Here is a 23,272-nt window from a genome sequence, read left to right on the forward strand (position 1 = left end):
ATTCGCGACGGCCTGGGTAAATTCTGACATTTACAGCACGTGGCGCACGCTTTGACAAAATGATTTCAAAGTGTTTCTAATTTTTTTTCATTATCACATGTTCTAATGCAGTGTGCCATAATAGTCGGTTACCTTAAAGGTCGACGCCACAATTCCTGAACACTCATTGATTATCGGTGAATAAAAGGTCATAACGGTTACGCTGAAAGCACCCTTTGAAATTCCAGAAAGATGTTAAGTAATAAAATTCTATTCTGTGTCCTTGCACCACCGATGTCCGTATACACAAAGAACCATCCGTTTACCACGGAGTATGCTCTCCTTCCCCATTTTTTATTTGAGCTTGAATAATGTTTATTTTCTACATGAGCTGATAACTGTGCAAAATATATCACGTGTCCCGAAAGCCAGGCATAGCGCCTGTTCCCGTTTTCTCGCGGCGAGGTGTAATTCTGATATTTTGAGATCCTGCCAGTCGCTGTATCATCGATGGTTCTCTTACTGAGAATATCTTAACGAATCCTGTGTCTTCCTTTAGGTTAACAAATCACTCTTTTAGAAGACACCCCGAAAGTAAACCACATTTTCTATTATATCAGGCACCCATAAATAATTTTGCATTGTCAACCAGCACATCAATGCATCGGCAGCTCTCACAGACACCGATACATTCATTATACCATGTGCATTGAAAAAGTAACACCTGAATCTACAGTCGTGTGATGTGACATCTTTCACTCATTGGTTGCATCTATTTGTATTAGCACGCATGTCATGCTAGTTAGGCTTTAGAGAGCCATTCTAATACACTGTGCTGACAAACAGGAGTGTAATCTCAAACCAAGGTGTAATATCATAACCTACTGTGATCGAGTGCCACTATGACATTCAGGTGGAATTGCAAACCCACATGCAATGTGCAGCTCTCGCAAGAACAAGTGACGGCACATCCATCAGTCCATCAAATCTTCGGCCTCTTGCCTCCGCTTGATTCTTCTAAAGAGGAAGAAAAAAAAACAAAAAAATAGGCATAACGATAAACAAAGCAAATCAGCAAACTAGAGAAAATAGAAAAGCAGTGAAAATATATTGAAAAAAAGCGTAGTTGATTTCGCACAGGTATTATTCAAACTTCTGGGAGAAAACCATGAGGAAATTTGGATATATAAGTGCTATGGAGCGCGTTATTGGTGGAGTGAATCTTTACGGTATTAATCATACAATTTTTGGTGCAATGATAATTGAACGTGCACACCTATTTCAATGAGAGGCATCTCGGGCCTTATATAGGGGGCAGTAAATTAGAACGAACAGACAGACGTGGCTCTATCTTCGAATTGTCCTAGTTTCCTGCACATCCTATTCAAGAGTATCTATTTTTGTCACCTAGCTCAACGAACTCGTACAACAGGCTCAATAAATTGTGTATTGCGCTCTATGCGTCAAAGCACCGACAATTTCACTCTGTAATTGCGAACTTAGAATTAATTTCAACCACCCCATTGCCACTTTACCTGCCCTTTCACTGTTACTCCCTAGATAACATGGACACGTGGCCTCGCATACGGGAATTAGGGACATTTCGTTCAGTTTGATTTTTTCTCCACCACGTGGCATATGGACCCAAACAATTCGAAATTCCAGTCATGACGTATGCCATGACGCACAACTAAAGAATACACAATAAAAAGAAGCACACGCTGAGACTATTGCTTCACCTTGGTACTCGAAAACTAGCGCGCTTATGTGTCAGCGTCATCTCGAAGACGACCAGCTACTTGCTCTATTGTCAATGAATCCACAGTTTTGCTAGACATCTGGCCGGAGTGCTAGTCGGCATTCCCGAGAGATGTCTGGCCGAGATTACGGCTCCCGGAAGGCTTCCGTTCAATATGTCTCTTGAGTGTTTGTTTTATTATTTTTGCGCCACAGTGGCCACAGGTTTGCGTATATGTAAGAGTGCTGTTTCGTGGATTTGCTATAGAACCGCCGTAATCCATTAAGCGGAAGCTTTAGCTCAGGCATATCTTCGATGCCGCCTACTCAAATAGATGTAAAACGCAGGAATACTTTTATGAGAAAACTGCTGAACCGATTTGAAGAAAATTTCTTGCAATGAAGTGAGGAAACTAAATTTTAGTGACTGCAGGAAATAAAATTTTGATTTAGACAATAGAATTATTTACAAGAATTACAGGAAACCGGTAAATTTGGAAAAAAGAAAAAGAAGCATGAAGCATGATCTCAACCATCAAAAACAAATATCGCGTTTCTATACACTGCATCAGTTGTGGCAGCAAAAGTGAGCAAATTTTTTGCATGTATTTACAACCAATGTGAATTTGTTACAATATGTGAAAGGGTTTTTCAAATGCCAGGTTCAGCAAATAGTGGTATATTTCAGGGCGACATATGATTTATCATTGCTGTCCGCTTTAGATGTATTATTAGGCGCAGTTTGCAGAAAGTTCGATACCCTTTTTAGTTGCTGAGGTAGATTTCTATACTTCAGGTTTTAGTTTATTTTGCAAATTTTAAAAATTTAGCTAAGAACGCATACAGGCGAATTAAAATATCGCTTTTAGAAATCACCACCTCTTAGCTTTTTGTTCTAAATTAAACATAACTTATCAGGCTTGAGGCAGTGGTTGCTCTGAAAAACGATGGCCGATTTCTTATGTATGTAGGTAGCAGCCGCAGAGCTAAAACTTCTCCATAAGTTAGAGTTACAATAATATACTTGTTGGTGGGATATGTTTGTAAAGCTGCTCGGTAAGGAAGAAGAGGAAAGAAACGAAGGCAGGGATGTTAATTATAAGAGAGTCTGGCTGGCTCAAATTACTAAATGCCGATTTCGAGAATTCCATAACTGTTATACTAAATAGTTTACAACATGGTATCTCAGTGTGCGCCGCAAAATTGCAAAGCGCTACATTGCCAAATGCATTGCAGAACTTCGTTTCTGCTCTAGTTACTCTTAACATACGGATGTATTATTATCAAAGCACACCCCGACAATATAAGAAACGGAAAGCCTGTGGGCATGCTTACAAAATAGAGCAAAATTTCCAACGAGGCTGTTTCTCTAGAGTATTTGCAGTAGAAATTTTAATACCAGTAAGGTTAACACACAGCTTCAAGCTGTGCCTGCATATGATTTTGCAAAGTACGCATGCTTGAACCACATTTCTTCCCCGTCTAAAGCCAGTGACCCGTCCCGTTCTCCCTATGCGCTGCAATGGCTTAGCTGTTATCGTGTGGCGCTGCTAAGCACGAAGCCGCCGAACAATATCCCGGCCCCGGCGTCCGCATTTTGATTAAGGCGGAATTGAAGAACGTCCGCCTCCTGTCCACTGGAGGTGCGTTAAAGATCCCCTGGTGGTCTAAAATTAATTCGGAGCCTCAACTACGGCGTACCTCATAATCAAATCGGGGTTTTCGCATGTAAAACTGCAAAATTCATTTCCATTCTCGTTCTTCCAAGGCGCCCAAGAACATGAGTGTAACGCCTGTATAACTCTGTTATTACCCGACACGAATTACTATTTGCATGCAAGCCTAACCTAAGGGGCGCCGTTTCGACAAATATGGTGTCGTTGCCTAGTTCAGCTGAGCAAGGACAATGGGGATACCTACTACGTGCCTCGTATTACGTATGAAATAGGGGGGGAAAGCAGCATTCAATAATTTCTGCAAAGCTTAAAATTGCCAAAGAGAATACTGAGCTGGTGCTGCGGGGAAGCACTTGCTAATTCATTTCGCTGTACTGGTGTCATCAGCATCCAGTAATTGTACGGCTGTCGATTTAGTGGATATTTAAACGGAACATTATATAGTATTTAAAGTATCAGTCAACAATCTCATGTTTGGGAAACAAAGAAACACGGCCATAAGACGACGAAATGTGAAACGTGGTAGGGGCAACTGCAGCTTTTAATTCCAAAGTCTTTTGAATTATAACGAGTGCGTCATATTCGTTCGTTTATATGCGGCTCAAGCATGTTAGCCTTGATTTCGTAAGCTCGACATTATAGTGCGATTAAGTGAAATTCTTCAACGTTCACCTGTTTACTCGTCATTGAGTTCTCTGCAGCCTGGCCTCGCTGTTCATCAGCCCAAACAGTTATTCGAGTGCTTATTCAGCACGTGAAGGCGACAGACTTGAGTTCCTGGCTGTACACATGCTGCACGAAGCTTAGTGCATAAGAAAATGCTTTCAACACTCCTGTCTTCTCTCTTTTTTTTTATTTCACTCTCCCTCACCCTCGCAACGTGTAGGGTAGCAAACTGGACTAAGTCTGGTTCACCCCCTGCCTTTTATTTCTTCCCCTCTCTCTACAGAGAGAAATAAAAAAAAATCTAAGGACACCAATAGAGCCCTTTCTGACCTTGACGCCGTAAATAATTGGTGTATCCAATGGCTCATGGAAATAAGCGCTAACCAATGTAAATTGATGTGCGTGTCACGGATTACCATAACTTTATTCTTCATTTTGAATTCATACATGATCTGCAGCGCCATTGATGCAATATTACATGGAGCAGTAAAATACATCTAGATTGCTGCATTATGGCATCAAGACAATGCTCTTTGAAATAAAAAAGTTAATTTAACGAAGTTATAGCACGATTCATCACATAATGACTGTCGATAGTAATGCGATGAACATTCGAGCGTGTAGCAACACACCATATTTCTGTTGTCTAGTTTGTTTAAGATCGGTCGTTGGCATTCTGAGACCTCCGTTGGTTTGGTTATATATGTGGCCTAACCCGGTACTCCAGTGCAGGGAACTGCATTTCTTTCTTTATTCAATCAATCATACGCAACTTCGGCGGTAATATTGCAGCTCCTAGCTCATGGTCATCCCCAGACGCAACCCTGCTCCTACCAACCCCTTTTGAACACAGCTCTGTAACGTTATCGGTGGGTCCCCGTATAAAAGAAGCGCCACAGGAATTTTAATTCTGTCGCCATGGCTGACGGGGAACTGCCATATATAGCACTGACAGGGAGCCGTGTCCTTCATTGTGCAGGACCTTCTTGGATTTGCAGTGGTATCAGCTACTGCTCCTTTTATCTACTTTCGCTGCGTTAATCGGCCCCACTGAAATCCTCTCTATTTCTGCGTGCTTCTCACCTCTTGTCAGCCAAGTGGAGTTCAAAAAAAAAAAAACTTGTCAAAGTAGCCAGTCCTATTCACTTTCAAATCGAACAAAAGCGACCGCCTGTGAACGAGGAGAGCATTTCATTGGATCGTTGGAGCTCTACTTGTCACTGTCCGATGTTTACATCGGCGTTTACGTGTATGTTACGTCAGAACACTGGAATAAAAACAATTTGGACTAGTTACACGGTATAGGGCCCAAGTCGCGTGCAAGAATAAAGACAGTGGCGTGGCGGCACTCTGAAAAAGAATAAGCAATAATGCGAACGTTTATTAAAATGTGTAAGCCTTTTTAGGCATACCCAAAGAGAAAACGCATCCGTCAGGTAAGGCGATGGCGTTCAAGGTACGGCCCGCAGCATCGAGCGAAATCACCGGCGCGCTCTGTCGCCGTCGCAGACCGCTTTCGGGACGGGGCTCGCGCGGCCGCGCCATACGCCGCTGGAGAACGGTTGTTAATGGTTCGCCGCGGATGGGTAATGCTATGTTCAGACTACGTTCGTAAGGCGCCGATTTTTCGTAACATACGTAAGCGGAAGCGCAACAAGCGTATGCGTCTAGTTCAGACTGCGAACGTAAAGGTACCAACGTGCGCAATTCTCGCAAAAATCGTGGGTGAGAGTGTTAAAGGGTCGGCAACATTTACGACTGTTATGTTACGACCGTTGCGACACAGCCAATGACCGATAAGCTTTCGGTTTTCAACAACCGGTGACGACACTTCCGTCCTCCCGTCTGCAGACAGCTCCGGGCGCCGGCGGTGCCGTTCCGCCATTCCGTGCGCATGGTTAGGTTGGCTCTGTTGTTCGCACCGCCAACCGAAGTTCGTGAAAATTTGTGCAGTGCGCTTTGCGACACTGTTTTCAGAGTTCATGTGGTTTGTTCGCTGTGCGTTTGTGGGCTGTGTAAGGGTGTGCAAAATGGACTCACTGACAAGCGACGACTTGTTAATTGAAGAAGTACGTCAGCGACCCGTGCTTTTTGACCAGCGTCTGAGAGCGTACAGGGACAAACAACGTCAGCAAGACGCATGGGAGCAGGTATCCACAGTGCTGGAACAAAGCGGTAAGTAAAATTTAATGTAACATTTGTGGGCATGACGGTGACTTAGGAGAACATTCGAATTGTATAAAAACGAGCCACTTATCTCGGTGACGGCGTCGCCCGGCTGCGATCTGCCGGGGCTGCTCCGTGTCGCGTGCGTCAATTCGCTCAGCGGCGTGCTGTCTCCCTGGGCGCTTTTTTTTATGCTAGCGAGTTTTCAACCGTATGACGTTTTGTAAACTTTGTGAAACGGTCTAAGTGAAGTGGTTAAGGCTTTATTCACAGAAGGCCGACGCGACACCGATTTTGGTCTGCCGACGGTTGTCGACGGCAGTTTACAGGACGGAAAACGCGTGGCCAACGGTTTAAAGGAAGGAAAATGCGGTCGCCAACAGTCGGCAGACCAAAATCGGTGTCGTGTCGGCCTAGTGTGAATCAGCCTTTAGGGAGAGTATTTACGACCACGATGGTTGTGTCTGGTCGCTGCAAGTGATTTTGGGATATGCTATGAAGGCTACCCTGCACGAAACGCCGCGGTAGACTCGCGAAAGCGCTTAATGAAGTGTGCATAATGCGATATGACTTTCAAAGTTGTCACGTAAATATTTGACACTTTCACGTTGGGTGAAATCATGTTTTGGTCGTGTTTTAAGTATTTGAGATTTCGGATTACATTTCACGGATAATGCTCGCTCCCTTTCTTGGTAATCAAGATGCCACAAAACCCGGGCGCGTTGTGACAAGTGTCATACCGATCTTCACAACAAAGCGGAGCTAGTGGGCTGTATTGTTTTTCTACGTCCCGCCAGTATGTTTCAGTAGTTTTTTCTTTTCTTCAAATGGACAACCTTGAATTGTAATGTGCCGATGGAGTACCCACTGGTGAATATATTCATTCGTTTCTAAGAAAATCAGTAACAGAGTACTATGTATTTTTTCTCTTTTCATGCATGCAGTGCCTGACATTCAACACAGATGGCAGAGCCTCCGACAGAAGTTCCTTCGGCTGCGGAAGACATACGTGAAGTCTGGAAGCAGCTCTGTAAAAAGTGGGCCCTCTTTGACAACCTGACATTTCTCAACGACGCAATCCAGAGCAGAAGGTGCGCTACCTGAAGTTTGCATTTTTAATTGCTCATTGCCAGTCGGTGCGCTCAGCGCCCGCTATGCACTGCTCGATGTGTGCATGCCCCGATCCTTCTCTCGTTTTCTCTGCCCCCCTTCTCTCTTGAATAGTATTCTATTTCAATTCGTGCTGTTCCTGTGCACACGTTTGTTTGGCACGCTGAAGTGGAAAAATTATTTTGAACAGCCTAAACATGTCGGTCCCCACTAACAGTTTAATGGAAAAAATATGATCGCGTCCATTTCAACGCCACTTTAACTCATTGTTTATGTTTGAATAATTTTGAAATGCCTCACATCCAGAAAATTTGCACGTAATGCATAGCATCTTCCCCTCTTAACTGGACACCTAATGCTGGTGGTCACAGATGTTGCTCTCATTTCTTTTAACGCAGCACTGTGTCCAACATGGAAGGAGGACCCAGCCATGTGGCACCGGAAGTACGACATCTGTGTACGTTGACTCCAAGCAGTGATTCGAGCACGTCGCCAGAGGCACTGTTTCAGTCATTGTATATGGACGGCAGCGAAGACACCAGTCTAGTTGAAGACGTTCCCATTGCCCAAGCTACAGATGTCACAGAAGTCGGCGACACACTAGCTCCGTCAACCTCACTGTGCGACAATGACTTGGCTGAAGGTAATCGTCAGGGACCTTCTGAAAGCGGGGCCGGTTCAAGCCCGTGTGCCACTGCTTGCCCCACCCAACCTACAGGCAACAAAAAAGGACACTCCCAGAAGAGGAAGCAAGCCAACATTGATGAGCTAATGGTCACGGCCTAAATAGAAAATAGGGGGCGGCTAAATGAACTGAAATCGTCATCGAACACCGATCAAGATGAACTTTTTTTGCTCAGCATGAAGCCACTTTTAGCCAGACTGCATGACCGCAAGAAAGAAATGACAAAGCTCCGAGTTCACAAGTTATTAATGGAAGCTGCTTTCCCATCTTCTGTGCCGGGAAGTGACAATGAAAGCATTTGAAAAAGACACAGGAAGTGCTCTAAACAAAGTATTTTATTGCCAGGGCATACTGCATAGAATTTGTGATATTTATTTTTTTATGCTGGAGCTCAGCTGTATTCTTCCACAAAATACACACTGCTTCTATCTTCTGTTCTTTGGTTGTGAGCAAAATAAATAGTTGTTTCTCGAACAAATCAAAATAAATTATCATGCGTTCACGGTGAACGTAGAGAACACTCATTCCTTCAAGTAAACTGCCATGGCACGGCGCCACGTCCATGGAAGTAGCTGGCAAAGCTGTCGCGCACGTCTGCTGCATTCCTCGAGTAGGTATTAGAACCTTGCCGGCACGCCTGGGGGAGTGGTGGGGTGGAATTCCTCCAGTCACCTGAAATAAGCTCTCCTGAGCTTCCGTTGGTGTCTGCGAACTGCGGAGGACAGTAGCCACCAGCCTGTCTTCCCTCCTGCATTAGGAAATTGTGCAGGCAACAGCAGGCAGCTACTGCTAGGACGGCATTGTCTGGTAAGAGGCTCATTCGATTCCTCAACACCCTCCAGCGCGCACACATAACGCCGAAAGCATTCTCAATGCACCTACGAGCTCTTGAGAGCCTGTAGTTGTAAATCCGTTTTGCACTGTTGGCCACTTGCATGCCAGGGTATGGCTTCATCAGATTTGTCTTGAGAGGGAAGGCGTCATCGGCCACAAACACATAAGGGAGCACTGGGCCTCCATTTGGAAGTGCACAAGGGGCGGGCAAATTCTGGTGTCCATTACCTACAAACTTCCCCAGCTCTGACGCCGCAAATACACCACCATCACTTTCACGTCCGTAGCATCCTATATAAACAGAAGTGAACTTGTAACTGGCGTCACAGGACGCCATCAAGTTGACGCTAAAGCCTTGCTTATAATTGAAGTACAAGGAACCAGAGTTCGGAGGCGCATCTAAGTGAATATGTTTGCCGTCAATTGCTCCCGCGCAGTTCGGAAAGTTCCACTTCCAGCAAAATTCTTCGGCAATAGCCTTTATGCTTTGCTCATTTAGTGGTTTCAAAAATCTAGGCTGAAGAACGGTCCATAACGCCTGGCACACCTTCGGAACAAGTGTCGAAACTGTCGATTTTCCGACCCTGAAGCTGTAAGACAGAGACTGGTAGCTGTTTCCAGTGGCTAGGAACCTAAAAAGAGAGAAAGCATGTATGAAGGTCGAAAAAGCGGCAAGAAAGGCAAGCTTCACTATACGTAAACAACACGGCCAAACCACTTAGCGAAACAGTGCTCTAGTGGCCACTGCAAATAGGAGTAGCGTGGGCCAAATTAGTGCGAATATATGTACGCCGTGTGCAACACAAGCTGCTTAAAAATAATAAAATTACTAAAGCTGCTCATAGTGTTATACGAATGCAATTATATATAATCTCTCGTATTATTAAAATAAGCCATGCGCTCGCGGTTCTTTTCATTTCACTGGCAGCCTTGCATTTTGTCTAGGTATCCTGCCTGAACTCCCCTGGCTGAACCTTTGCTGCTATCAGGCATCAACGTGCTTACCTTATAGTTATTGCAAGACGCTCCGCCGAGGAAATCGATGGCCGCAGATGCGTGCTCCGAACCTCGATGAGTGGTCTCACTAGGTTTTCAAGGAAGCGGAAATGCTGGGGCGACATGCGCATGAAGTTGTGAAACATCGCAGCGTCACCAACTCGGAGCTTGGCGAAAAGGTTGTGAAAATCGCCGTCCACTGCTCTGTCGATAAATACTTGCCGCACCCAAACCCTTCTGCGTCGCCTTCGTCGTCTTCGGGCGATTGAATACATCACTACAAGTTTGTTTTGAGCGTGAATTTCTTCGAGCTCGGCCAGCGCTCGCATGTTGACAGGAGCCATATTGGACCGCTGGTGACGTCGATTCTGCAGCTCTAAATTTGATTGGCCTGTTGTAAAAGCCGTAATTTACGCAGCAGTAAATGTGAACAAAGGTGCCGGCTTAACTGCCGTAACGTTTTTTACAGCCGTTACGTTCTATATGCCGAAAGAGCTGTTACGCGCGTTACGACCGTAGTGTGAACATAGCATAAGGCGTAAAAAGCCATGACGTCTTATAATGGCAAGCGAAGTACCTACTGTACTTTACTTGCGTCATCAATGCACCTTACGTCACCGTCCGCATTAGTTCCTGTCGCCGCAGCGCTGTCGTTTATACGGGTCGGATCAAGTTTCCTGACATTGATAATGACACCGGGCCGCGTGGAGATGGACACGTGGCACAATGGTTACGCATACTCGGACAACTCGTGCAAGAGTTTCTGGTTCACTTTATGTGAAGCAGTAACTCTTGCACCGGGGTGGTTCATTTTACGTGAACCACACCGGCGCATTGTAGCAAACCAGAAACGCTTATCTGGTTGTTTTCTCTGCTTCCCCTTTATTTATCTCTCTTTCTCTTGGCTGGCATCATGTGCTCCTCCGGAGACTAGTGTAAAAGCAAGACATCGTACTCTTGATTTCCTAGAAGCGTGTGGATTGTCCATCGAATTACCTTAATTATTGGAAGAATCCCAGCCGGTGTCCTTTGCTGGTGGGTCTATAATTCACAGAAGTGCGAAGTAACGTTGCGTTAGAGGGCTAGTATCACAGGAGCTATGCTTTATACTGAGCACATATTCAGGACAGCGAGTCATGTAGTTTGCACGTTCCCTTTGGCCACCAAACAGCAGTTGAAGGATATACTTTGGTGAAAAAGCGAAAGCTTTGGGGGAGCCACTCGCTTCTTGATTTTCCTGCTGGTCGACTCACGTGCAAAGGAGGACCAAGCACGTCGTTGGTACAAATGAGGTAGTATGCAGACACGCGATCTTTGAATCATGGAATGCCAAAAATAAAATCTCCTGGAGAGTGCTGAGGAAATATGTACATAGATTGGCAGCTGAACTTTCTGTGTAGCCATATAGAAAAAACGCCATTCAGAGTGGAGTAAGAGAACCAGAAAAGCGCACGGAAAAATACTACGCTACCAGGTGAAGAGGGCTAAACTACAACTTTACAATAAACTTAAATTCACAATATGTAAAAGTACAGCACGCTACGGTTCGAAGCCATAGTCTGAAATGTGGTATTAAAGAAAAGTTTTCTTATGACAACATTAGATGTAAAGCGTCTTGAAGTAACCCAGGAACTATCATACAGCATATTTTGTTAGCCTGGTGGAGCATTCGTTCTCGATGAGGACGTACTAACAGTTCCAGTGGCCTTAAATGTTATGGGTAACAGAGGTATGGATAAAGAACCTAAGGAGGAAAATAATAAAAGACAGGTGAAATATCGGTAGGGAACAAAAGTGGAATACAAAGACTTTACTTTAGGGAAAAGATTACGTGAGGTTCAAGGGTTTGCTAACAAGAACAGAGATAATAGGCGCAGCCGACGAACAAGAATAAAAGGTTCGTGGCATTCAGGCGAACACTCGGCTTCAAAGAGGATGCTCACTATATCCATCGATGCGTCTGTTCATGTGTCCGCACTCTTTGTGAATATGAAATGTGATAACGAGAACGGTTGAAAATTTAGCTAGTTGTTAGATATTTACGCAAATACATGGGGACAGCGCAGGGAAAAAATGCGATAATAAGATAACACAGGCATATTAAGGCCGATTATCGATCTAGACGAAATTGGTCACGAAAATGCCATTTTTGGTGGAAGTTATTATCTTGTGGTGGAAATCATCTCTTCAGCAGGGCAACCTTCAAGAAGCAGCGATGTGAGTCCAGTCGCCGGCTATATAAAACGTCATCAGTATATTCACTGACAGTCTTGGAAAGAAAGGCAGAGGACAAATGTAAGTACAAAATCCTGTGTTAAAAAAAGTTAAGTGAATTATGGTTATTGAGAGAGTGGAGATAAAATATCGTACATTTTCATGTCACAGTATGCTGAAAAAATGAGAAAGTGACACGAGCGAAATATTCCTGCGAATGCGCATGGTAGCAGCTGAAGCACAGCCGGGACCTGAAATGCAGCCGCCAATTAGTGGAGGGTTCTTCCTCACCTCAGCAATGTAGGACGAAAGCACAGTTCACTTCAATGGTAAGAAGAGTGCGAAAAAAAATGGCACTTTTACCCGAAGAGCTAAGCACTGACGGTGGTTACAAAGTTTGGTTTGCGCTTGCACGAGAGAAAATCTGTAAGCCTATCAGTCTGAAGGGTTGAGTTAACAGGACAGGGTCGCAGCGATCACAGGTGGAAAGACGTTGCATCATGAAGCAGCTAACACTATCAAATCAAAAGATTCGTACCGTTCAGGTAGATTGAAGCCTGGTTATAACGAAAGTACAAATTACACTTTTTTGTCTTTCATAGGATCAAAAGCGACCACGTCATAGAACGTGTTTGAATTCTCAAGCATTTTTTTCCCTAATGCACAAGTTCATCTAGAAAATAGTAGTTTTCAGCCTCAGGAAAAAAAAAATATGTCTGTGGCTTAGCTAAGGTTAAGCCCAGGATGCGAAGCATACTAGCCTTTATTTTAGTTGTTGAACCACTGTTTAGCCTAGTGAACTGCTGTTGCTTGGCTATATTTGGTTCGGCTAGACGAAGAAACAACTCATGCGTTACTCTGCTTCGCCTTCAAGAGTGGAACGCGACAGCGTTCCCGTCGACCCGCCAAGGGGTGTAAGACAATCGGCTACGGCGCAGCGACTACGCGCTCCGCATTGGACGCGGTGAGCGTCGAGCAACGCAGCGTTCGGCGCGGCAACGAAATGTGCGCCTGAGCAAGCGACGCACGCCTGAGCCAACAGCTCGTTTCTACGGCAACACCGCATTCACTAGAGGCGCTTTTGTACCGCTTTGAAGCATCGTACTCGTGGCTCAGTGGTAGCGTCTCCGTGTCACACTCCGGAGACCCTGGTTCGATTGCCACCCAGCCCATCTTGCAAGAGTTGAGCCAAAGCCACCTAGAAACAAGCGCAGCTGCTTATATACCGCCGCGACGCCGCGAGTTGGAGCACCGTTTCTCCTCTGTCGTGACGTCACGGTGTCACGTGGTATGGCATGGGGTCAAAGGTCATTGAAGGCGACACCGCCGCGCCTGAGGAGCTGGGTTGAGCTCTCGTAATATGCTTCGCATAAAAACATTGCAGCACTTTGAAGTAGCTCTTCCAAGGGGCTCCTGAACTTCAATGCTACGACCTCCTAAAGCGTTACTCTCGTCTGCACTCAAAGCGGAAAAAGAAAATGCCCTAATGCTCTAAACAAAAGCTGCATGATGACAATACAAGTGAAACAAGACTGTGCATACACAGCAGGTGCCAGAGTGTCACAACTTACACGGTAAGCATTAGTGCCTGTTTACGTAGTGGAGCTTCTGTTGAATATATCGGTAATCTTCATTACTCGATGGCATCAGTGGAAGCGCGGTGTCTCGTGGTTCTGCAAGAATTGCCACATCGTGGGGCAGACTACTCACTTCTGTAAGCGCAAAACTGCGTGACGTGGTACTGACTTTTTCGGCAATTTTAAGTCTGAAAAAATTACGCTCGTAATGACGTTTGTTGTATAGCATGTCGTTCCGCTAAGTTAGTACTATCGGTTTTAATAGCGACGCTGATTTCCTTGGAGAACTCCACAGCTGACCGAAAATAGAAACGCAAATACCATCAACATATATACTGAACAGCACATATTTGTTTACGTAAAATGTACAAAATTGCAGCTGCTATTGCCCATCATGCACGTACCCTCCTCCACGAAGCCTTTTCATGTGCTCCTTACGGCGCAGTCTCAGTGCCCGGTAGCGCAGCGCACAGATCACAGCCAGAGCCACGATCGGGAAGCAGATCACCGACGACAGAATGGGAATCAGCACGGGCCGGGCATCCAGGGACACTGCACAAAGATAGAAGTCAGTCGGGGTTGGGGGCATTCGGAAACTTACGTTCCCCAATGCAACTTCCTTACAACCGGTATATACCCATATTCTGACGAGACATTTAGCGTATAAAAAATCGGATAGTGAAGCAAATGAAATTTATTTGGAGGAGTTAAGCTTGAAAAATGGAGTTCACGTATCGAAAAGGAGCATTTGTTATAAACGATAAAAAAAGAAATCAGCTGCCTTTTCTTCCTAATTTTCTTTGGGAAGCTGCACAGTCAAGACAAATGGTAAAAGGAGAATTGAAAAGGAACGCTGACTAAAGTTTTATTTTCTTGTCAAGCTTTAGAATGTGCCTTCAGTTAAGACCCAGAGTTAGTTGTTAACAACAGTAGATGCTGTTCATACGCTCCCGATGTAAAGAAGAATCACCATGAAAAGTAAACTTTATAGCGTGTTTGCAATACGCATTTCCGCCACAGTTGTTTTTTTTTTTTTCAGAGACTGTCATTTTTAGAGCTACATGTTTACCAGCATCCATCAACAAGACTCTGAAAAGCGCTAAAACTTGACTTTGGTGCGTCGGTTTTCAATTAGTAGGAACGCAGCGCGAATGGGAAGAAGATAGCAGGGCACTACAACAGAGGACAAGCACTGTGTGACAATCACACATTTCCTGCAACTGAGTTGTGTGATAGCGCTTCTACTGTGCTTCGGTTTTCTACTTGTGTCGGAGTCATGCTGCCTTTAAACTAATTAAAGAACTGCAGATGGTAGATGCAGGGCTGGGAAAACATACTTCCAGATTTTATATCGTACAAACGCAAGATACCGAGTTCATAAATATTTGAGATTCCAATAGAAGATACTAGAGGACAAATTTTTTGAGATCGATACTTGCCATTTCAATCTTGAGATACTTTGATTAGGAGCAGGAGGGATAACCTTTGTTTGTAAAAATGAGCTGACGATACTTCGATGAACTCCTAAATTTATAATTATATATTGGGCTGGCCCAGAAGTTCCGGAGTTCTTTTTTAAGTTGAGATTTCTACAAAATTAAACTAGAAATGAACAAGAACTCGATCAGTAACGCATTGTCCATTCTTGTTTACAACGTTGTTTATATTGTTTACAACGTTGAGCAAGCTGGTCACTGGCTAGACGGTAGAAATCATCTGGTTTCCTCTCGAAGAAATTGTCCGGTCAAGCCTGAAATTTCATGACGCTATGGAACCAAATGGCCGTCCTTGAAGCTTCTAGAGCAATGTTCAGCCGTCGTAAAAGGCATCACTCCTTCGCCATACACTTCACAGATCTATCCAGTTGCGTCTGTGGTTTTGGCACCTCGAATAAACGCAACAAGAAGAAGGTGTCGAAAATGCTTTTTTTTCTTGTCGACTTAACCCTCCTCTTTTATAAATTGAAAAGAAGAAAAAGAATGGCAGCATTAAAAAATTAAATACACCATTTTGGAGGGTACATAATTGTTTTAGAATCATATAAAACGCATTACCAACAGATTTTCTTTTGCGCACGAAATTATCACTAATAAAAAAGCCAGGACTTCCGGGCAAACGTAATAAGCTCCCTCCTTGGGGCTTGTGCATGTTTCTGACAGTTCCCATTCCAAATTTCCTTAGTCTTAACGACAGAAGTTGTTTCCTTAGATTTTCCCATAATAGCTGCACTTAAGCATGTTTTCCGCATTCTAACACGCTAATATAACCTAATTCCGCAGCGTTAGATAAGGCCGGCAGCATCTACATCAGTGCAATGTACCTTCAGTGTTTCTGATACATGGCCTATGCGATGAGCACGAGGCACTGCGCAGCAGGCCATTCCGGAAGTGGAGAAACGTGTCATTTTTCAACCTGTTCACCTCGTTTACTAATAACTACATATTTACGCTTCCGAATATGCAATCAATGTGTTGGCCTGTTTTGCTTGGATACACCTACATTACTACAAGCAAATTTCGAAAAGGTTATAAAGGAATATTGCAGGACTTTCCTCAGCGGCAACTAAGCAAGATATGCGCAGTGTTATATTTGCCTTCGCTTGCTCCTGCTGCTATTGCGCCTGCTTTGTACGAGTGTTGTGGGAAGAGTAATGTTTGCGTAGGTGCATGGAATTAAGCCGAACGTATACGCTAAGGAAGTCTACATTCCATATTTACGTGTATAGTCCTTTCTTTCCCTCGTGTGTGCGTGGCGTACTTCGTGGTGTTTCCTCTTGTACCTGTTTGGTACGAGTATAATGAGTACAAATCGTTGGGTCCAGAAGTAAGAGACGTAATTAAGTGATTTCACGTCGTGAACACCACTTACTGGTACGTGATGACTGGCTTCTACTTGTCTTGCGGTAGGCACGCAGTTTTTTGTGGAGAGTGTTGGACTGGCGCATAGACTGTTTTGCACCGATACGCTTAATGTCTGCGCCAACAGTGAGTGGTTATGACGCCACGCCTGCGAGCTAGCGTCAAGCACGCACACAATTGCTTTAAACTGCGCATTATCCCCATGTCGGGCGCTACAGCGCCTACAGAATGACTGAAGAAAATTTGGCGGCACCCTGGCACTGAAGCGCTAGGCTAACGCCACAGACAGCAAGGCGATAACGCAAGCTGCTCGCGGAGCCGGACCGGCGGTGACCTCGGAGACGTGACGAAAGACGGGGGGCCGGCGACATCGACGACGCAGGCGCTCTTCTTGCCAGCCAGTTTTGGTTTCAAGGAGCCCGCCAAGCGGAACTAATTGTTCGCGTAGCTCCCACATGAACACCGCTATTCAAAAGTTGATCGTTGGGATAGGTAGCGTCAAGGACGGGCACCAAAGTACTCATTTGCTGTAGCCACCTATTCTTGATAATTATGAAGTTATTTGCCGTAACTTCGCTAATTATGCAAGTACTTGCGGAAATTGTTCCTTATCTAGAGGCTGCCGATCTGTACACTTGAATGGTAAACATGACGTTACCGTGATTTATATTCCTATAATGTTACAAATTTTGTGCAGCTACGAAAAACACCCTGTATATCTCCCACAGCTGCAATCGCATAATAAAGTCCTGTGAACAAACCTAATACTCTCTCCGGTTTCGCGCATGCTTTTGTAGCTTGGAATTTCATTACATGCGCCGGTGCTAGTCTTTCCCGCTCGTGTAGCTGCATCTGTAAAGTGTGCATGCATCCAGGCACATGCATGCAAGTGTAACATGCATGTAAAGTGTAGCATGCATTGCTGTTGCTGGGCTATGACGAAAAACAGAACATAAATATAGTATCTAAAACATCGATGCATTTCACACCATTATTTGCGTCCCGGTTATACGAACGTGGTGCATGCAACCCATAGTGTTTCTGCCACAAGGACATGCTGCATTTTGCAATTACGACGGGCCCCTAAGGCAAATATTTACAGCCAAATTAGATAGCACTTGTTGTTAAATATTATATTTGCAATTATTGCGGAAAATCATACGCCCAGTCACTGATGAAACCTTTTGTAAGCTAAAATGGATAATTTCTCTCGAACTGCTACTTTTATTATTCAGAAACCTGCGTTAAAGAAGTATGCGATGTGCAAAGTAGCATAAGCTTGCCATATAATGCTGTGAAACATACGTTGAATGATTTTAAGTTCGTGTTACTTATTAGCGAGTGCTGATCACGCTTATTTTTTGTACACCCCGTTTTTTCATTCCACATACTATCACCGCAATGCACCTTATTCTCTCAATACAGGATGGCCGGCGCTCCACAGTCATTAATGTTGCAAATGGCGGAGTTTATACACCGGACTGCATTGTTCCCATGTATTGCTGTGAGTAGTTAATAAAAATATGAGCTAACATGAAATCGCGCCTCTTCGAATAAGTTTAAGTTGCAATTCTTCGCTATCCTTTGCTCGTTGTGGGCGTGTTCGTGGATTTAGCGGCATCTTTATCTTGTAACCTATGCTGCGCGATACATCAACGGATGTATCAAAAATGCGGATACCTACATCGAGCTTGACGATTGCGTCGCGATACAGGTCCAAGGTGCCCAAAAAGTCTCTAAGATAGTAGGCAACATACATGTATCTTCGATACTGCCCAGCTCTGTCGTTGGCACATATAGACATAGTGCAAGTACCGTTTCCCCATAACCTCGATATCTCCCGGAGTATTTTGTCACCGTTTGCCGCGTATCGTCAATTACGCTGATCACAAAGAGACTCGTTCCAAAGGTTCCTTATCTGCCATAAGGTACTCAAGCTAGGTGAACGATACCAAATAGCACAGTGATGGTTTTGAAAAGGCAAGTCACATAAACTACTGAGTCTTTCTTTTTTCTATCGGTTACGCACTAAATAGGTCATTTTTTCTCGAATTGTGCCTTGAGAAAGAGAAAACATTGCTCGCGTGTATATCAACCGAGATTAGGCTCATAGTCGGCACCGCAACGAATCTTGTATGGCAGAACAGCCGGAGGCATTTGAATGCATTTGAAGAACCTGGGCACGTGATGGCTTTATGTAGTGGCACTTGCAAAATAATTCTGGAGTTTTACGTCTCAAAATCACGATCTCATTATGGACTTCTCGGTAGTGGGGGACTGCGGAATAATTCTGAGCAGCTAGGGTTGTTTACCACGCCCCAAATGCACGGTGCATGGGTGTTCTTTCATGTCGGCCCCTTAGAAATACGGCCGCCGTTTCCGGGGATTGATACCTCGGCCTGGGCAGCGCCGCACCAAAGCTAGTACACCACCATGGCGAGTTGATACCTGGTAAGATGACATTGTCTGGCTTGTTTCGGTTTCTTTGAGAACGACATTGAAAAAAAGATGTGTTCTCAAACTCCGTTTCGAGCCATTTCCCTAATAGCTGGAAAAGCAGGGTGGCAGAATGAAAGGTATGCGTATTCAGCACATTGTGAAATATTAATGACTGCTCTGAATCAGAGTAAAGCATATGTGTCACTTAGCGTGACACACAAGTCAGAGGGTGTATATTTGTTAAATCACAATGTGGAAGCAGTGTGGTGTGCACATTTTATTGTTCATGTGAGGCATTCGCCAAAAAAAATTGGTTCACCGCAGAGGTTTAGATAACTGCAAAGCGGAAGGTAAATATCAAGCGCACTTATTGTTCGCATGTTGAATCTCTGATCCGTTTAACGCCACCTTTTTACAGCGTAAGCTGTTGTGGGCTCAATCGAACCCGATATCCATTTCGGTTGGCGATGATGTCCATCGCCGACGCCTCCTCCGCCGACTATGCCCGGTGTGCTCGCCGGGAACGAACCTGGGCGCGCTGCGTCGGAGTCGGCTACTGTACGACTGAGCCACGCCAGCGCTTGCTAGCATGCAGGGGGATAAAAGGCCTATAAACACGTCCTAGCGTGCGAGGAGACATGCGATGTGACATGGGCGCCGCGTAGCGTCGACACGTGCACATTTTGCATCGCAGTTGCATATTATCACACTATGTAGAACGCCATGCAGCAGATGCACATGCAGCGCTACGAGGTTGTTGAGAAGGTTTCAGGAAAAAGAACAAATTTAAGCAGATGTATACAAGAACGCTATAAAGAAACATGCATTCTGTAACTGATTATATCAAGCTGGCTAAGGGACTGTCCCCGCCGCTTTTCAAAAGGGATGCCAATAAATCATTGCCACGATTAGTATGGTATCGTGCTGCTTGCCTTGCGTTGTGAGATGAGCGCTGCGTAGCGTCTATACGTGTGACATTTTCATTGCAGTTGCATATTATTATAACAAATGCCACGCCATGTAGCATTTGCATGTGTAGCGGTACATGGCACATAGAGAAGTTTTTAGGAAGAAAAACAGAATCATGAAGACGTGCAAATATTGATTTAAGGAAAAACATGTATGGCATAGCTGATTAATTCAAGCAGGCTAGATGACTATTTTTCACCGTTCCATTTGAAAGGCAATGCCAATAAATCCCACCCTGTGGGGTTGACGATTAACATGCAGAAGACAAAGATAATTATCAACAGACGGGCAAGGAAACAAGAGTTCAGGATCGCCAATCAGCCTCTAGGGTCTGTGAAAGAGTGCGTTTACTCGCAGGAATTGGCCTAGGAATTTACCTAGGCCAATTACTCGCAGACAACCCTGATCATCAGAACGAGATTTACAGAAGAATCAAAATGCGTTGAAGTGCACATGGCAGACATTATCATATCTTGACTGGAAGCTTGCTGTTATCATTGAAAAGAAAGACGTACAATCAGCACATTCTACCTTTGCTAACATATGGGGCAGAAACTTGGAGACTGACAAAGAAGCTCGAAAATAAGATAAGAACCGCGCAAAGAGCAATGGAGCGAAGAATGTTAGGCGCAACGTCACGAGGCAGGAAGAGAGCGGTGTCGATCAGCGAGCAAAGGGATATATTTTTATCGACATCACGAGAAAAAAATGAAGCTGGGCAGGTCATGTGATGCGTAGGTTAGATAAATGGTGGGCCGTTAAGGTTACACAATGGGTACCAAGAGAAGGAAAGCTGAGGCGAGGACAACAGAAGACTGGGTGGGGTGATTAAATTAAGAAATTCGCAGGCGCTAGTTGGAATCGGTTGGCGCAGGACAGGGGTAACTAGAGATCGCAGGGAGATGCCTTCGTCCTACAATGGACATAAAATAGGCTGATCAATACGATGATGCCATTAAATTATAATCATAATCATTAGCATCGTATAGTTGCATTTTACACCCGATGTCGCATGCGCGCCGCGTAGCGTCGATACGTACAAACTTTTCATTCCAGTTCTGTTATATTCCAACAGGTGACCGACAGACAGCAGTCGCATATACTATCTGAATGCTCCAGATAGCTCAAACTGCTTACCATAAGCGGGTGATTATTTGTCACCACCACGTTTAGAAGGGTAAGCCAGTATACCGTAACTATCATCATCATCAACAACAACAAGAGCAATGTACCGTACCTCCTGTGCGTACGACCCATGTTTTGAGGCAACAGCAACAACACGAGTCAAGCGATCTGGCATGTGCGCCACGTAATATGGATAGCTGTGTTTATGATTCGGTACGCGCTGTGGCGCCTCCTGGTAGGATACGACCAGCTGCTAAAGAAGCGAATTCTACAGCTGCGCACGCGGCAGCAACCAGGCAACATCGGACTGAGCAGACCGGTGTGCAAAGGGCAGGACAAGCCGCAGCTCGCCGTCGGGGCGGGCGGACAGTTCAGATCGTACTCCTGAAAACTACACCAAAAGACTTGGCTGCGGAGACCTTGTAGTGCAGGGTGCCGAAAAAGGAGCTCCTATGGAGCCGCTCCTCCAGCTTACGCTGTAACTGTGCTGCGTTTGCCGAGCAGGCCTGGGACTTTCTTCAATGAACCTCTTGTTCTAGGATTGATTATTCACTGGCTAGTCGCAATAAATATGTCTAAGGTAATACTCAGTTTTGAACATTATGTCTTAGTATTTTAGGCGTGCATCAGGGCATGTTTCTTGGTGCTTGGGTATTAATAACTTTTATCACCGAATTATCACGCCACATTGGTTTAAGAGTTAGACTTTTCATAACCAACTGCATCGCTTGTCGTTTAAGAAGCACAGTACCATGTTTTCAATCCTTTCATATTAAACCTATGGAACCGAGACATTGTGTGGAAAATGGCCGACATACCCAAACTTGAAGAGAACATCGCTGCTTTCCTTTTAACACCGGCAATGCTACTCAACATGACAACGATCAGCGAAACGAGAACAAGGTAAAAACAGGAGCCAGTATCACAGAATTATTTGCATCTCCAAAATTTTCTTAGCAATTACGTACACATACAAAGGCATATATCTGTAGTCATTGCCGACATAGTATTTTCACATGATGCGTGTGGCCAACGGAGCTGACTACATTTTTGATAAGCTGCGTCGCACCATTTGCCTCCAACACAGGTATGCGCTACAAACAAGGACATAAAGGAGAACGTCCCCAGCGTAAATTACCCTTCCTCGCTCATGCATGCCGTCTGACCGCTTTGAGTGCTAACTTTTTTGACGCAGGTCACATATCATTTGACGCACATATATCATTTTAAGCGGATGCGCTCCTGACTGATTTATTTTTGAGCCATAATGTGTGCTGCGTCTAAAAGGAAAACACAACAATCCCGCTGCACTTGAAGTACACTCAATAACATCCTGGTGCCACGGACCGTCATGCTCGCAAGAGGTGTGTAGTGAATTCGGTCATGCCAAACGCGCATTCAACTCTGTATAGCTTCAGTGGGCGTACACAATGGAGCAGCCGTCCGGACGTAGCATCGGCAGGGCGTGCTACCGTCTTAGTTATTGCGTGCAATGAACGGAAAACTATACAAGCTTTGAGCGCTTCAGAAAGACATGCCCTCACAAATTCGGGCTGCATTAGGGTGTTTTCGAAACATCAACCAATACACCCATTACATTTTCGACAGCCAACTTCTTTGTAGTTATGTGTTTAGGAATGCGTACCTTTACAGCAGAGGACGAGAGTGTGGACATTTGAACTGCCGCAAAAGGATGCTCATACAAAAAAAATTGTCAAACACCTAAAGCAAAAGTACTAGTTGCACTCGCCCACGAATCGTTCCAGCCTCTCATCAGAATCAGAATGTGAAACCGATGCACGTAACTGCTTTGAACATTGACAAAATGATGCCTGAAGAGGACTAGCGAACGCACTCTGAGCAGCGAGATGCTCGTTTTCCGCAATCGCTGAAGCGCGCGGAGTCCCGCGTCTTTTATGCTGCAGACTGCTGAAATGGCCTCGTTTGATGTTGCTGCTTGACAGCATTTGTCAAGAACAGAACGTGACATTGCCTTTCGGGGAAATGCCCACGCCTCTTCTCAAGGGCCCATGTATTCACGCTTTCCTGTTCTTCACGGTGAAGAATGCCTGGATCTGTTCGACTCGTCGAGCTGCGTGCAAAGAGCGCGTCTCCTTATACCCAAGGGTAACATAATATGAACAACGCAAGCTGTGAATTCTCGCTATAGTCTCGTTCGCCTATTCTACTTTTCAAAGGATCAGACAGCTGTTATATATAGCGGAGCAACCAGCTATTTAA

The 23,272-nt window shown here is 44.8% G+C and overlaps 2 protein-coding genes and 1 long non-coding RNA gene across 11 annotated transcripts in view; 1 reads left to right on the plus strand and 2 right to left on the minus strand.

Annotated features, from left to right (window-relative positions):
* LOC135908811 (uncharacterized) overlaps positions 1 to 23,272 on the minus strand; it is a 683,451-nt gene that overhangs the window by 13,953 nt on the left and 646,226 nt on the right. For all 9 annotated transcript variants that reach the window (XM_065440642.2, XM_065440641.2, XM_065440640.2 and 6 more), the window contains one exon: positions 14,045 to 14,192. In XM_065440642.2, coding sequence (XP_065296714.1) covers positions 14,045 to 14,192 — 148 coding nt within the window. The remainder of the gene's footprint in view (positions 1 to 14,044; positions 14,193 to 23,272) is intronic.
* Positions 5,938 to 7,869, plus strand: LOC135908813 (uncharacterized). Its single transcript, XR_010566436.2, has 3 exons — positions 5,938 to 6,233; positions 7,169 to 7,315; positions 7,733 to 7,869. It is a non-coding gene; the product is annotated as an uncharacterized lncRNA (long non-coding RNA).
* On the minus strand, positions 8,549 to 10,076 carry LOC135908810 (uncharacterized). Its single transcript, XM_065440639.2, has 2 exons — positions 9,859 to 10,076; positions 8,549 to 9,485 (listed from the first exon to the last, which is right to left on the minus strand). The coding sequence occupies exons 1-2, from the start codon at positions 9,993 to 9,995 to the stop codon at positions 8,549 to 8,551; spliced, it is 1,074 nt and encodes a 357-aa protein (XP_065296711.1). The 5' UTR covers positions 9,996 to 10,076.

The sequence above is a fragment of the Dermacentor albipictus genome, chromosome 1, assembly GCF_038994185.2.
Source record: "Dermacentor albipictus isolate Rhodes 1998 colony chromosome 1, USDA_Dalb.pri_finalv2, whole genome shotgun sequence".
Taxonomy (NCBI): domain Eukaryota; kingdom Metazoa; phylum Arthropoda; class Arachnida; order Ixodida; family Ixodidae; genus Dermacentor; species Dermacentor albipictus.

Bases quoted from the DNA above. Each gene is read 5' to 3' on its own strand.
- LOC135908810 (XM_065440639.2), bottom strand. From the start codon at position 9,995: ATGTTTCACAACTTCATGCGCATGTCGCCCCAGCATTTCCGCTTCCTT. The intron at 9,486-9,858 runs GTAAGCACGTTG...CTCTCTTTTTAG, and splicing joins CGTCTTGCAATAACTATAAG to GTTCCTAGCCACTGGAAACA.